This window comes from Sus scrofa, chromosome 3, assembly GCF_000003025.6.
Source record: "Sus scrofa isolate TJ Tabasco breed Duroc chromosome 3, Sscrofa11.1, whole genome shotgun sequence".
Classification (NCBI taxonomy): Eukaryota; Metazoa; Chordata; class Mammalia; order Artiodactyla; family Suidae; genus Sus; species Sus scrofa.
This window is the reverse complement of record NC_010445.4, coordinates 93,473,026-93,488,462: the sequence shown is the minus strand read 5'-3', so window position 1 is coordinate 93,488,462 and position 15,437 is coordinate 93,473,026. Positions and strand designations below refer to the sequence as shown.

General features: G+C 57.0%; 1 protein-coding gene across 5 annotated transcripts in view; it reads left to right on the top strand.

Annotated features, from left to right (window-relative positions):
• Positions 1 to 15,437, top strand: part of TTC7A (tetratricopeptide repeat domain 7A) — a 134,360-nt gene that overhangs the window by 103,520 nt on the left and 15,403 nt on the right. For all 5 annotated transcript variants that reach the window (XM_021087552.1, XM_021087553.1, XM_021087555.1 and 2 more), the window contains 3 exons: positions 3,929 to 4,045; positions 7,838 to 7,935; positions 9,893 to 10,027. In XM_021087552.1, coding sequence (XP_020943211.1) covers positions 3,929 to 4,045; positions 7,838 to 7,935; positions 9,893 to 10,027 — 350 coding nt within the window. The remainder of the gene's footprint in view (positions 1 to 3,928; positions 4,046 to 7,837; positions 7,936 to 9,892; positions 10,028 to 15,437) is intronic.

The window sequence follows — 15,437 nt, the reverse complement described above, 5'->3', positions numbered from 1 at the left end:
CAGTGGTTAACGAATCCGACTAGGAACCATGAGGTTGCGGGTTCGATTCCTGGCCTTGCTCAGTGGGTTAAGGATCCGGCGTTGCTGCGAGCTGTGGTGTAGGTAGCAGATGCGTCTCGCATCCCGTGTTGCTGTGGCTCTGGTGTAGGCCGGTGGCCACAGCTCCGATTAGATCCCTAGTCTGGGAACCTCCATATGCCGTGGGTGTGGCCCTAGAAAAGACACACACAAAAAAAATAGTGGGGGTTTTTTGTTTGTTTGTTTGTTTTTGAGTTACCCTTGTGGCTCAGTAGGTTAAGAATCCAACTAGTATCCGTGAGGATGCAGGTTTGATCCCCAGCCTCGCTCAGTGGGTTAAAGGATCGAGCATTGCTGCAAGCTGCAGCATAGGTTACAGACGTGGCTTGGATCTGGCGTTCCTGTGGCTGTGGTGTAGGCTGGCAGCTGAAGCTCTGATTTGACTCCTAGCCTAGAAACTTCCATATGCCACAGATACAGCCCTAAAAAGAAAAAAGATAAAATAGTGGGTTTTTTTTTAAAGTCTCAGAATCCTTTCTTCAAATGACATTTTAGACTCATTTCCTTCAGCATATAGAAGAGGTATGCCAGGAGCTGGGCTGGTCGAAGGGGGTGGGGAGCCCAGGCTTGCCCTCTGCACCCCAGCCCCTACTGCCAGCAGCCTCCCCACAGCCCCACCCAAGAAGCAGTGTCCTGATGAGACTGTGGCCTGTGGTGTGGGCCCCACCAGCCACAGGGGCACCCAGGGCTCTGCCAGCCTTCTTGTATCACCGTTTGAAGAACGAGGTCACCTGTCCTAGCAGATGAGTTGGAGAAGGAGCCCTGGTCTCCAGCAGGGCCAGCAGTTTGGTTGTGTTAGCAGAACGGCAAGGAGTGGGGCTATTTGCTGACCGCGTTGCCAGGCGGAGAGAGTTCAGCATCGAGTTAGAGGCGTGGATGGCCACTGTGGGGGCGGGGGGTGGTAATGTATAGTCCCCATGGGGACACATAGAAAGTCAGACGGTCACATCTGGTTAAGTGGGCCAGATGTCAGAGGGGGAGGGGGAGCACCAGTCAGGGCAACGATGTGAAAGCCCGGATGAGCCCAGGAGCCTGTCCTGCAGTCCAGGGAGCTGCTGGTACCCAGTGGGCACACACAGGTGCCCAAGATCGGGGGAGCAGTGGCAGGAATGGGAGGTGGCGCACAAAGGCACTTAGATCAATGGTATCGGTGGTCTGGGCAGCGCTCCTTTTGAGGAAGGTGGTTCTGGCCATGCTGCACTGCACGGAAATCTCAGGAGCTAATCTGGAGCCTCCTGGGATCCGGGAGCAAAGGATCCGACCATCAACTGGAGGGTGACTGTTGAAGCGCTCACCCCAGCCCAGAAAGGATGTGGTCGAGTTGAGAAATTCCACTCTGGGTCACTCATGCTAATGGAATGTCAGAAGCCACGAGGCTAAGAGCCTGCACTGGTAGAAGTCCCTGTAGCGCCAGCTCAGCTTTCAGCCACTTCTGTTCCAGGCACATGGTGTGGTCAGGGCTGCCACGGACCCCTGCTGGCTCTTGGGGAGGCAGGGAGCAGGAGGGGGAAGGGCCCTGGCGGAGAGGTACAAGCTGAAGAGGAGGCCCGACTGGGGAGATTTGGGGCCTGGGGAAGGCTGCTGAGGGGTTGGTCTCCCCAGGGAACTGGCTGGGAACGTGGCCCCTGGGGGCCCTGTCCAGGGAGGGGACTCTGCTGCTCTGGCTGCCTCAGGGGAGGGACAGCCCTGGAGTAGACTGAGCCTGGGTAGCCCGGCCCCATGCTTCTCTTCCCTCCGCCAGCTCCCAGCCACATCCCACCCCACCGTCCTCTTCATCCAGCATCAGCCCCGGCACGACCCCTCTCCTGTTCTTTCCTTGCCCTGAGTCTGAGCTGCAGGCCTAGATCCTCTGGGCAGTTTCTCCTTGTTAAGCATCAGTTACCACCCTGAAGGCAGAACTGTGCCTCCTGCTTCATACTCCTGAAGCAGAGGCTCCTAATACTTGTGGATGTGTTGGACCTTTCGAGAGAATGGGAAAGGGAGTGGGGGAGGCAGGACCGGTGTCTCCAGCAGCTTCCACCCGAGTCCTGAGACCATCCACGTCCCTGCCCAGGCCCGTGCAGTCTACACTGTGGGGAACACGCTTGCTGCCCTCAAGACCGTGTAGGCCAGCTGGGTGATTCCTTAGTATGTGTTCTGAGGTGGGTGCGGGGCATCCTGAGAGTCTGGGGAGGCTTCCTGGGGGAGGTGGGATTTAAAGTTGGGTACGGGGGAAGGGGTGAAGATGTCAGGAGAGGCCCTGTGAAGGTGGGGACGGTGCTGTGACCAGGGGGCAGAGAAGGCATGTGGCATTTTTGAGCGAAAGTGAGGAAGACGATACTTGCCCAGCACTCAAACCCTCTCCACTAAAAAGAGGCAAATTCCACCCTTACTATTCTCTATTAACCAATCACAATCCGAGGAAAGACAAGGCGAGAAGAAAGGCACAGGGTGAGGCTGTCAAAATCCTTTATGAGGCTGGAGGCTCACGGCTCAGTAGAGGTAGAGAGGCCAGCGCCCTGCCTAATGGAGAAGATGCTGCAGCCGTGGTCCCCAGGATGCACCCTGTGTCCATGCAGAGCTCGGCTTCTGAGGTCCACGAGGGCCTGTGTGCCACCCTCAAGGGGGGTAGGCAGAACCACCAGTCAGCCATCCAGTTCAGGACCTGAGGCTCACGTGGGTGTGCCCAGCAGCAGTGCCGTGAATGGAAGGGCCTCGCTGCTCACCACCCATGAGAACCAGGCGTCACAGGCTCGTTTGCACCTCAGTGGCTCAGCCAGGTTGTCTGCAGGCTGCCCAGGCAGCTGGCGTGCATCAGCGTGGCTGGCAGTGCCCATGGTAAAAAGATTGCCATACTTCCATAACTGTTGGTAAATAGCCGCTGCCTTGACCCTCCCCAGGATTCCAAGATCTATCACTGGGCACCACAGGGCGTCCAGACCCCACCTGGTCCTGGTGAGCCAGTGTGCTGGTGGTCTCTGCTATGTCCTGGGCGGAGGGAGGCAGCCATCGACCCCTCTCGTGGTCCTGTCTCCGGTGGGACCAGCCCTTTCCCTCTGGTCCCAGCCTGTCTCTGGGCCACATCCCCACTGTTCTGACCCCAGAGGACGTCAGCTTTGGGGGTTGAAAGCGATTCTGAAGTTGCAGTCTCTTTTTGCACAGTACCTGTTCCTACGTGGTATCTGACCAGAGCTTCATGTCCTTTCATCCTATTGAATATATAAGGATAGCTGGCAACTTAGGCTATTCTTTGAAGGATTCTTTGATAAAGTTAAAACCTGTGGGTCATTATGTATCCAGGGTCAGGAAACAAGATTCGCATCAGTGAGGAGACGCTGGTTGAGCACCCGTTGTGGGCTGGCGGGGTGGAACGTCCAGCGGGCCCTTTTCTGACTTTTTTGCCCATTCCTTGCTGAGCCTTCTTCCTGGAGTCAGAGTTGCCTTCTGGGTCCGTCTGGTCCCCTCGTGGGCCTAGGGAGGTGTGTAAGGACAAAGAGAGCCACGTGTTCATTAAGGATGCTGCAGAGCTGGGGGTGGGGGGTGGGGGCAAGAAAGCAAGGCCGGTAACCCCTCTGGACCATGCTCCAGAGGGTGGGTGGGGTAGTACCCGATCAGGTGACAAGGGCAAGAGCGACCTGGACAGTGACGAGGGCGGGAGAGTGCTCTGCGCCTTGGCAGCGAGGATGGAGAAACGGAGACACACAGAGCCTGTGATCCAGGGTTATGGCTGAGGCTGCCGTGCTGTGGGCAGTCTGCCTCCTAAGAGGGCCGGGGAGGTGAGCAGAATCCCTTCAGGTTCCACCTGGGAGAAAAGCCAGGGGACAGGGGCCTCCCTGGAGGGCCATCTGACTGCCTCTCTTCTTCCCCACAGCCTGATGTTCACCAAGGTGAAGCTGGAGCAGGTACTGAAAGGCCCAGAGGAAGCGCTTGTGACCTGCAGACAGATGCTGCGGCTGTGGCAGACCCTGTACAGCTTCTCCCAGTTGGGGTGAGTGGCTGGTCCATCGGGTTGCCAGAGAGTGGGAGACAGAGTTGGGAGGCAGTGGTTGCCTGGGCAACAGCCCCGCAGCTGAGCAGCCCTGATGCCTGCAGGGTGGGGGCGGTGAGGATGTTTGAATGAGAAGTAGGACTCACTGCTCCTGGGCCTTTTGCATCCCTGCTCTAATTTTAACCTCTTGACCGTCCTCTGCAAAGGACATAAAGAAGCTGTTTAGGGCACTGGAGTTCAGAGGGGCAAGAAGGAAGAGAAATCATTATTAAGCATCTGGGCCACATGTGGGGGCCTGCTGCTCTGTCTCCAGATGCTATCCTCACCCCAAGGGTAGACTGAGACTCAGAGCCTCATAGAAGGTACCATAGCCACTCTCCTATATAAACTGTAGTGGTAGGGCTTGAACCCAGGTCTCCTGAGCTCTAGCCTATGGCACTTGAAACTTTCCTGATGCCATGTGGAAACTAGGACAGGAGGAGGAGGAAGCCAAGCTCCTAAGGGCCCCCACTCCTCCCTTCTTGCCCAGTGTGTCCACATGTCGCCTCTCCTGCTCCAGTCCCCAGCCCAAGCTCTGGGATTTTCCTGGCCAGAGCAGGGCACTTTTGTCCAGGCTGCATCTGCAGAAAGTCTTAGCACACACCTGCTGGGACACCTGGGCTTCCTTGGCCTGTGCAGCCCACAGCAGAAATAGGCTTGATTTCTGAGTGGGGCAGGCCCTGCCTCTTCCTGGGCCTGTACCACCCCTCCCCTTGGCTAGCTGTGTCATCCCCAAGGCCTCAGGGACCCTCCCCCACTCTGGTGGGTATTTGCATTTTCACAGGGACTCTGGGAGCCCAGTAGCCTCTTATAGTCCCCAGAGGAATATCACTATAGGTGCAGTTTACAGAGGAGGCCCTGGGGTAACTTGATGGAATAAAATTCTTGAGCCTGTGGCTGGGGGGAGGGTGGGGGTCAGCCTGTTTTTTGCAGGCCTTGGGGCCTGGGAGATTCCAGGGCTGAGCAGGACCAGTGGGTGGAAACTGCCAGAAGGGTGAGGGACTTTTCAGAAAGGAAATGGGGAACCAGCTGCCCAGCTGGGTAATGTGAGGGTGAGTGCTGGAACCTGGTATAGACAGACCCGCATTCAGATGCCCCTCGCTCTGCCACTCACTGGCTGTGACGGGTCCCGCAGGTACACAGCCTGGCTCCCCTTGCAGAGAGGAGCTATTCCCGGAGCTGGCAGGAACGCCTCTTAGCTGGATGGCTGGCTGCCTGCTTATCCAGGTGTTCAGGGTCGTGGCAGGGTGGGGGGCCCCCTCTGAGCTTCGGCCTTGTCTCCCTCATATGGGGCTTAGCTTTCGCTGGGGAGCTGCCAGATGCTCTTGGGACAGGTCCGTGGAGTTTGCCTTGGGGTCTTTTTAAGTCACCACCCACACCGCACCCTCCTTTCTGGGGAACCTCCCAGCAACACCCCCCTCCGCCCAGGATGGAGCAGGGCTCAGCCTGGCCAGCCACCGGGAGGCAAGCTGTTGGGACTAGAGGGTTGGATCCAATCCCCTCCTGGCTTTCCCAAGACCCGGGAGCATTCCTTCTGGACCCAGAGCCAGAGAGCAGAAACTGGGGCTTGTAAAGTCTGCTCTGGGGTGATTGAGGATCAAGGCCAGAATCCACAGCCTGAAGGTCTGTCCTACCCAGCCCCACCCAGCCGTCCCCTCCCCCTGCTCTGTTCCCTGCCTCCTCCTTCCTCTGAGCTGCCTGGCCAGCCCACAAGCAACCCGCCACCACAACCCCCCACCGCCCGCCTGCCCGCCCTGGCCTTTCTCAGAAGCCCTCCCGGCCTCTGATGCCCCAGCACAGGCTTCTCCATCTGGGTCTTTGTTAAATGCTCAGCTTGTCTCTTCTTATCCCATCTGGCTGTCAGGTCCTTTAGGGTAGGGGCCTAGGACCAGGTAGCAAGGGGTTCCTGAGATGGGCTGTTTCCAGAGCCCTAGGAGAGCCCCCTTCAGGGGGCTGGGAGGGAGGACCAGAAGCTCCGTCTGTGGATCGGATCTTAGCTGGCATAGGCTGGGCACCTGCGCACGTGCTCAGTTCATCCTCACCGTGACCCCTCGTGAGATCGACCTTCTCATGCTCATTAACTCCACACAATAACCATGCTCATTTCAAGAAGAGCTAAGATCTAGAAAGGTTAGGTCGCTAAGCCCTGTGGCTTTCCGCCAGTGTCCTGGCTCTTTTGCACCAGCTACCTCCCAGGGGTGGAAAGAGGGCGAGAGGAAGGCAACCAGCCCTGACCCACTGTGTTTTGTGGGCGGTTTCCTCTAATGCCTACAAAGACAGCTGTGCACCCAGGGGCCTGAGTTCAGTGGGAACCGGAGTTAGGATGGCAAGGATACTGGCCCTGGAGTTCTTTATGGGACCAATGTCTTGGTGCCCCTGTGCAGGGAGGAGGCCTCTGGCCCCCGCTGGGCCTGCCTTCTCCTCTCCTGCCCTTTCTGCTCAGTCCTTTAAGCTGAGGACTGAGGTTCAATGGCCATGGGCACCCTCGGGGGGCTGCGCCACATTGCTGAGCTGGTGGCTCCCCCATATCCTCTAGCCGTGTGGAAGCTGCAGGGACCTGGGGAATTGGGAAGGGTGATGGGATCGCCTTGCTTGTTTATCTGCCACCTCAGGACCCCCTCTGCTTGTCTGGGGGTCCCCCTGGCAGCCCAGGGGATGGGTGACCTGAGGCAGGGCATGCCTCTGGGCCTTCCTTCTTGGGGGGCATAAGGGGGAGAATGGGCTGGTTTATAAAACTAGGCTTCCCTTGGAAGCCAGTCCACAGTGCCCACCCTGTGCCTGGCTCTCTGCTAGACACTGAGAGGTCAACAGAAGGCCGGAGAGCCCTCCCCCTGGCCTGGGGGAGCTTCTGGCCTCAGCCACTTCAGAGGAGGGGAACGACGGCCGAGAGAGTTTCTCATCATCAGCGGCCGTGATGCTGGGATCCATCCTGACGGAGAACTGGGGGAGGCAGTGTGAGGGCAGGGGAGCCACAAGAGGCCTCTAGATGGAAGGGAGGCCCTCGGGCTGGGTTCTAAAGGGCAGGGGGTTTGGAGTAGACCGAGAAGAACAGTGAGAACATTCTTGGTGGCCAAAGCATGAATAGGTATGTAGCTTTGAAACCAAACATGGCAGCTTCAGGGACTAGCGGGGGGGTTGATGGCCCCGCAAGCACACAGCGGGCAGCCGGGGTGGGGGTGGGGGTGGGGGTTGGTTTCACTACCCAGACCCTCTAATGGCCTTTCACACTTTCAGAAACATGCCCATGTTGTCTTTTTTGTAAAAATGTGATCATAGTCCTTTGCAGTAACATCATATCAGGTTAGCCTCTGGGGTGAGCCAGATTCTAGAATCTCAGGCCCGAGCTCCCATCTGGCCTGCTGCTCTGGTCATCTCCATCCCTTTTCTTTTCTTTTCTGTCTTTTTGTCCTTTTAGGGCCACACCCGCAGCATATGGAGGTTCCCAGGCTAGGGGTTGAATTGGAGCTACAGCCTCCGGCCTACGCCAGAGCTGAGCTGTGTCTGCGACCTACACTACAGCTTATGGCAACGCCGGATCCTCGACCCACTGAGCAAGGCCAGGGATCGAACCCACAACCTCATGGTTCCTAGTCGGGTTTGCTTCTGCTGTGCCAAGACGGGAACTCCGTCACCATCCTTCCTAGGAGTCTCGGGCCTGAACTCTCAGCCCCAGAGCCTGCCTGGTGCAAGGCTCCCTCGTTCTCCCTCCTCGCCCTCCGCCTCACCTGGGCCTGGCCCTCTCTTGCCTTCCAGAGGCCTGGAAAAGGACGGCAGCCTTGGAGAGGGCCTCACACTGAAGAAGCAAAGTGGCATGCACTTGACTCTGCCCGATGCCCACGACGCAGACTCCGGTAAGAATGCGCCCTGTGGGCTGCCATCCACGTGAGCCCACAGCTCCCTCTCCCAGCCTGAGCATCTGCCCAGCCTGGCCAAACCCACCCCGCCTCGCGCCAGCTGCTGCGCAAGGGTCTGTGCTAGAGAGCCGCCCTGGGGCCTCCTAAAGGCCGATCTTGGCAGGAAGGCTGCTGGCCCTGGGGCAGGAAGTGGGCAGCCGGAGTCAGCAAGGGGAGCAGGCCAGCCCCTGTGTGGGGAGTGAAGAGAGTGGGGGAGACTGGGGTGGAGAGATGGCTATGGAGCCCAGACACCGTTCCCCCTTAGGCTGCAGCCCAAGGCCAAGGCGTGCCATGATGCTGTCCTCAGTAGGTGGAGTCAGGTAGACAGGAATGGGCCGAGCTTCTATTTACAACCCTAAGCCCAAAGCTGACTGTTGCTTCCTGGAAAGACTCATCCTGACATCCACGGCTTGCGAAATTCAAACAAGTTCAGGATCTGCAAACTGACACATTTTAACCCAAGCCCTGATGAAAGCGAGTACCTTCCTTTCAAACACAAGCAGAATTAGTCACGGGAATGAAAGCGTGAGGGAGTTGTATTTGGTGGCATTGCTCATCTTTTCCACTTCTGGGGCCATGAACCAACATGCGGCCTCACTGTCAAGGGATGGGGCCGATGTCCAAAGCCAAGCCTGGCACCTGATTTCAGAGGCACGTCTGTGGAGTGCCGGGCTGGATGTGGAGCTGCTGACACCACGGAGGCAAGGATGCCGGAGGGTGCAGCGCCCTTGCAGTTCAAAAGGGAAGAATGCTGGGCAAAGTTATTGGGACTCCATGTACACGCGCCTTATAAACCGGATCTGTGGTTTGCCCTGAGGTCTCCTGAGTTTATTGGAGCCTTTACTGCCTCCGGGAGAGAGAGGAAAAGTGCTCGCATTTCACTTGCATGTGCATTGCAAATGTCAACGGCTTATATATCCTGAACAGGAACCCATGTCACTCAGAACTGCCCCAGGGAGAAATTCTCCAGAGCCACGTGTGGTCTGGCCAGAGGTGCTACCCAAGGATCCTTTATAGGCCAACCTCAGAGGGGACCTTTCTGCAAAGAAATAAGATGCACTTGTGGAAACAAAAAATAACAATGTAAAAGGAAGAAAGGACAAGGCACCCACCGTCTCACTCCCCAGATTCTGTAATGGCCTTTCACACTTACGGAGACGTGCCCGTATTTTCTTTTTTGTAAAAATGTGATCACAGTCTTTTGCAGTCTGCTTTTTTCACCAAAAGGTATAATGTCATTATCTTTCTGCATTGATATTATCTTATAGTCATGCATCGTTATTTTATTTCTTGGCTTTTTAGGGCCGCACCCATGGCACATGGAAGTTCCCAGGCTAGGGGTTGAGTCGGAGATAGAGCTGCCGGCTTACATCACAGCCACAGCAATGTGGGATCCAAGCCGCGCCTGTGACCTACACCACAGCTCACGGCACCGCCGGATCCTTTGAGCAAGGCCAGGGATTGAACCCGCATCCTCATGGATATTCCTTGGGTTTGTTACCTGCTGAGCCACAACGGAAACTCTCTGCGTTGTTATTGTAATGACTGCATGGTCTTGTATGATTATCCTCTGACCTGTTTTTAATCAGTTCCCACTGGTGGACGTTCGGGTCCTTTCTGTCCTCCGTATCCCAGGCAGTGGTAGAATGCCCACCGTTGCCAACAACTCACGTTTGTCTTGTGAAGTGAGTCCTAGAAGTGGGCCCACTGCCTGATTGCCCCACAGGAAGCTCCTCTCCCCAGCAAGGGTGAGGGTCTGAGGCCGGCTCTGCCAGTGGGTCTGTGCACCGTTTTGCCCTGACCCCCCGGCCCTGACTTGATGTGCCCTACCCTCAGGGCTGCGCAGCCTCGGTCCCTGGGTCTGCAGCGGGACGCTGAGGCTCTGCAGCTCAGCCCCTCCCGTCTTGCTCTGCAGGCTCCCGGCGGGCGTCATCCATCGCAGCCTCCCGGCTGGAGGAGGCCATGTCAGAGCTGACCATGCCCAGCTCGGTCCTGAAGCAGGGCCCCATGCAGCTGTGGACCACGCTGGAACAGATCTGGCTCCAGGCTGGTGAGTATCCCCCTGCTTGCAGGCCACCAGGGTCCCCTCTGGCTCCTCCAGGTCCGCCCTGGCAGCCCAGGGTAGAGGAGCTGCATCCTGAGAACTCGTGAGATCTCAACCCACGGAGCGGATGGGAGAGCCAGAGAAGAGGTCAGGTGTGCCGGCCCCCAAGACCGTGAGGCCTGGGGGTCAAGTTCATTGAAGGCGGACGGCTGGTGATGCCAGGGTTGTCATTCGGGTAACAGTCTCTCTTGCTAGCTGATGGGCACTGGTGCCTCAGTGGAGTTTGAGGGTCTGTCCGCCTGGAGGCAGGCGGCCTCAGAGGTCCCCAGCTCACTGCCTGTCCTTTTCTAAAATGAGCTAGTGTGTATCAAGCAGCTAGCACATAGTAAGTGGGTGCTTGGGAAACAGTTCTTGGCTTCTGTCCTGTCTGTCCACTCCAGTGGCCATGGAGGCAGAGGGAGTGGGGCACCCAGCAGTGAGGGTCCTGATGCTTGGCTAAGCAATACTGAGGAGTGACTCACAGTGATTGAAAGTGAAAATTTAATCCAGGGAGTTCCCATCGTGGCCAAGCAGGTTACGAACCCAACTGATATCCATGAGGACACAGGTTTGACCTCTGGCCCCGCTCAGTGGGTTAAGGATCCAGCATTGCCGTGAGCTGTGGTGTAGGTCAAAGATGTGGCTCAGATGTGGTGTTGCTGCGGCTGTGGTGCAGGCCGGCAGCTACAGCTCCAGTTCGACTCCTAGCCTGGGAACTTCCATATGCTGTGGGTGTGGCCCTAAAAAAATAAAAAAGAAAAGAAAAGAAATTTAATCCAGTGGAGGTATGAGAGGTGGATAAGAGTGAAAAGAAAGACCACCGAGGCCAGGGATGTGTCCCAATGAGATAAAGTAGCGGCGGCAGCAGAAGAAAGAGGAAGGCGGTGGGACAGGTGGGATCTTAGAAGAGGGCCAGGCCAACCTGCACCCTTGACCTTGGCTGGGGAAGCCTCTCTCCCTTTTCCCTTTCCCCCTCCCTCTGACCTGCAGCCTCTCTCCCAACGGGGTGGTGCCAGAAGCCCCAAGGGAGATGGAGAAGAGACTGAAAGGAGATTCTCCGTTCCTGGGACCTGCAGGTTTTTCAACTCAGAGTTAGAATGTGCTTGCTGACTGGGAGTCTAAGTTCCCCGCTGCCTGGATTCACATATGGACACATTAGTATGCAGGACGCCCCCACGCTCCCCTCCACGGGCTCTAAATCTGTGGGAAAAATTTGGACCAAGATTCACAGAAAGACTAGACTGGGATGCATATTAATAATGCACATATCGCCCCAGTTAGCATATCAGGCTCCCTCAGGACACCTGGGGTGTGGGGGGCTGTGCTCCACCGGCAGCTCATCACCTCTGCGGCAGGAAGAGGGATGTCGCAAAGTCCAGAGGGATATCAGACAAGGCTTCCTCTTAGGCAAAGATGCCCTGTCTTTGTCTGAGATGTGAGGCTGTGACACGTCCCAGCGGGCACCCTGGGGCCCCACCCCCACAGGGGCCTGCACCCTCACTGCGGAGCTGTGTCAGTGGCCAGCCACAAGTGATGGGTTCTGGAGCTGCGTGCTGCCTACTCTGGACTCACAAGGCCTTTTGTCTTAATGCTCTGCCTCGTTTACTACTCTCAGCAGAGGACGCGGTTTCTGCGTTTGCAAGGCTGCCTGCCTCTCTGAGATGTGCTGCTTTATGCTGGGGATGCTAGTATGTTCTGAGAACTCCAAGGAGGGTTAAAGGCCTTCCTGAGGCCTATGATTAGACATGGAAATTCAGTGGAAACATGCCCTGCGGTAATTCACACAGTAGCCTTCTCTCTCCGGACATTATCCGAGATGTTCAGCCCACAGAGAGCTCGGAGCACAAAATCTGAATGCTTGGCACAGGGTGCCAGGTAAGGGTTAGGGAGAGTGGCATTATGAGACAGGTTTGGGGGTGTGATCAATGCAGAAGAGTGCTTCTTCCTCATGTAACAATTCAGAGGCAGCAGCCTTGACTTGGATGACAGCTCTGCTCTCCTGGTCCAGGGACCCCAGCTTCCTTCTGTTTTGTTGCTCTGCTCTCACTGGGGTGTCACTCTTGTCCTTGGGGTCCAAGGTGGCTTTCCTCCACAGTCACATCCCAGAGCACAGCTACAAAGAGTGGGAGAAGGGGACACCCCTCCTCAGAAGGACATACCCTGACATCTGCACACATGAGCCACCCAAACGTAGTCACATGACCACAGAGCTGCAAAGGACTCTGGGAAATGTCATTATTTTGGGTGTCCATATGTGGCATCAAAAATCAGGGGATTTGGAGTTCCCTGGTGGCTCAGTGAGTTCAGGATCCGGCGTTGTCACTGCCGTGGCTGGGGTCTCTGCTGTGGCACGAGTTCACTTCCTAGCCCCACAACTTCCACATGTCACAGGTGAGACAAAAAAGTCAGGTGATCTGTCCTTATAGAAGGAAGGAGGGGGAGTTCCCATTGTGGCTCAATAGGTTGCAAACCTGACTAGGATCCATGAGGATGTGGGTTTGATCCCTGGCCTCGCTCAGTGGATTAAGGATATGGCATTGCTATGAGCTGTGGTGTAGGTCGCAGACACGGCTCAGATCTGGCGTTGTTGTGACTGTGGTGGAGGCTGGCAGCTGCAGCTCTGATTCAACACCGAGCCTGGGAACTTCCATATGCCGCAGGTGCAGCCCTAAAAAAAAAAAAAAAAAAGAAAAAAAGAGGAGGAGGAAGAGGAATAGCTAGGCTGCTGGACAGCTGCCAGAGCCAGAGAGGGCAGCAAGAAGGTATCCTGGGTCTTTCCTTCTAAGCAAAGGAGGATTCTGGAGAATCTTCACTCTGTGAGGCCCCTCCCCTCCCCACCATCATCACCAGCAAGCATGTGCCGAGCGCCCCCTTGAAGGGCTGCCAGGAGCTGATCACCAAGGAGTAACTTCTCCCTAGGCCCCACCCCACCAGCCGACCCAGGCCAAGAGTATTGTCATCAGCACCCCCACCCACCCCGTCTAATGACTCTACCAGCTGTAGCAAATTTCCAGGAAGGGAAATGTGGTCCCCCCCTTATCATTTTGGAATGAGCTTATCCCCCTGGTTTCAAGAGAAATCGCATCCCCAGTCTGTTTTGTCAATCACAAACCCCCTCTTAGGTTGGGAAATCTTGTATCCTTTCTCTCCCCACGGTGGTCCTCCCCCTTCCCTCTTCAGCCTCATTCCCATCCCAGGGTGACGTGAGAAGCCTCTCAGAGGGTTCCCACCTGAGAGATGAGTTTCAAAACTGTCACCTCTCTGGCCATGGATCCGTGTGAAAAGGGGAGAGGCGCCTGGCCCCATGGATGCTCCTGAGCCTCAAGAGGGGCTTTCCACAGAGTTCCCATTGTGGCTTAGGGGTTAACCAATCTGACCAACATCCATAAGGATGCAGGTTCGATCCCTGGCCTTGCTCAGTGGGTTAAGGATCTGGTGTTGCTGTGAGCTGCGGTGTAGGTGGCAAACACGACTCAGATCCCACGTTGCTGTGGTTGTGGTATAGTCCAGCAGCTACAACTCTGATTGGACCCCTAGCCTGGGAACCTCCATATGCTGCTGGTACGGCGCTAAAAAGCGGAAAAAAAAAAAAAAAAAAGAAGGGGTGTTTCCAGAAGAGCAGGATGGCCCACCTTCTTCTCCCACTGCAGCTTGTGTCTCGGGCAGACAATGTGCCAGAGAGAGGGAGACGGATGGTGGGAGAGGCCCCTGACCTGGAGGGCCCTGGGCTTTTCCCAGCTCGGGGTGGTCTGCCCAAGTCTCAGCTCCCAAATGGCAGATATCCACTGTCTGGGCGCTGGTGTCCTGGCTCTTTAGGGGACCCTGAAGCAGGAGCTGCCCCCGGCTGTCAGCTGCGCAGACTGGGGACCCAGGGTGGGGCCCTCAGGGCTGTGTCTCAAGAGCGTATTTATGATAGAGTTACCACGCGGCGGCATCAGCTGCGTCTGACCCCTGGTCCCCCGTGCGCCTCTGGTCCTTCAGTTTCCCTCTTGGCACCTCCTCTTTCCCCTTCTCCTCCTCCCCTCTGTCTTGTCTCCCAGCCCCTGCCCTCCAGCCTTCGGTGCCCGCTCCCCTGTCCTGTCTCCCTTTGCTCCTGCTTTCCCTCCTTCCCTCCTCTGTCACCCCCTCCTCCTGAGTCCCTGAGGACAGCACTCCCAGGACAGGAAGTCGGGAGCCCTGATGCCCACATGGCCCCCTCTGGGGCCCAGGGTTGGAAGGTCCCAGCCCAACCCCCAGATCCCTTCCAACGTTCGGCTTCTCTGTGCGACTCTCCTGGCTGGTCCCCACCCCCTTTTTCTGTCTCATTCCTTCCCCCCTGCCCCCCTTCCTTCCCCTTTATTCTGAGCATCCATATGTCTGAGGTTTGCTCCGTTATTTCCTTTAGAGGACAGTTTTGGGGACCCCTCCCCCGGGGGCTGAAGTTAGATCCTTTTTAGGGTCTAACCTTCTCTCCTGCCCTGAGGGGGTGCCTCTCTCCTTTCTGGGGTCTCTAGGCAGCCCATCTCACCAAGGGAGGCCTTCAAAGGGCGGGGGCCCGGGGCCCTCCCTCGCTCGCCCTGCTCCTTGGCTCCAGGCCCGCCAAGCAAGGCCCCCCTCCCTGCAAAGAGGCTCAGCCTTGGCAAGAACGGCGGGAAGCCTGGAGCCAGCTCTGGGTGCAGGGTTAGATCAGGATGCCTCAGAAAAAAAAAAATCATACAAGGGACTGTTGCAAAGCTCCAGGGAACAGATGTTTTCCATTTGGAGCCTGCGGAGAGAAAGCGCAGAGGGGGGCGGGTAGAGAGCGATGGAAGGAAGCGGCAGAAGAGCCGAGACAGACAGAGAGGAGGACAGGAGTAGGCGGAGAGGAAGAGACGAGGGGAGTGGAAATCAGAAGGGCGGGAGCAAAGAGGGAGGGACCGAGGGGATCAGAGAAGGGCCCCCTGACACTGAGCGGGCAGCAAGGCCCCCGTTCAACCTTGACTATGAAAATTCAAGGAAAATCCGGTAGCATTGATTGTTCCTCCAGCCCTGGCTGGGGGAGGCCAGGATGGGTGTGGGCTGGGAGGTGGAGGCTGGGGCGCTGGCGGGCACGGTGCCATGTGGCTCCTGCTGCAACCCAGGTCGGCTGTCTGGGGAGCACCATGTTTGGTAAAACAACTGCCTGGGGACACTGAGGCTGTGAAGAAGGGGTGCATTGCAGCCCCCAGACCTGTGGGTCTGTGTGCAGGTCCAGGGCCCCGTCCCGGAGGCCGGGCCTGTCAGGGGCTGTCTGCCGGGCGGCCAGGAGCCCTCAGGAGCCCTCGCTCCTCTGGCTCTGTTCTGTGTCATCTGATTTCCTGCCTAACAGGTATTGAAGTCCATCAGAGCAGAGCGGCCCTGCCTCTTTTTCAGGGCATGT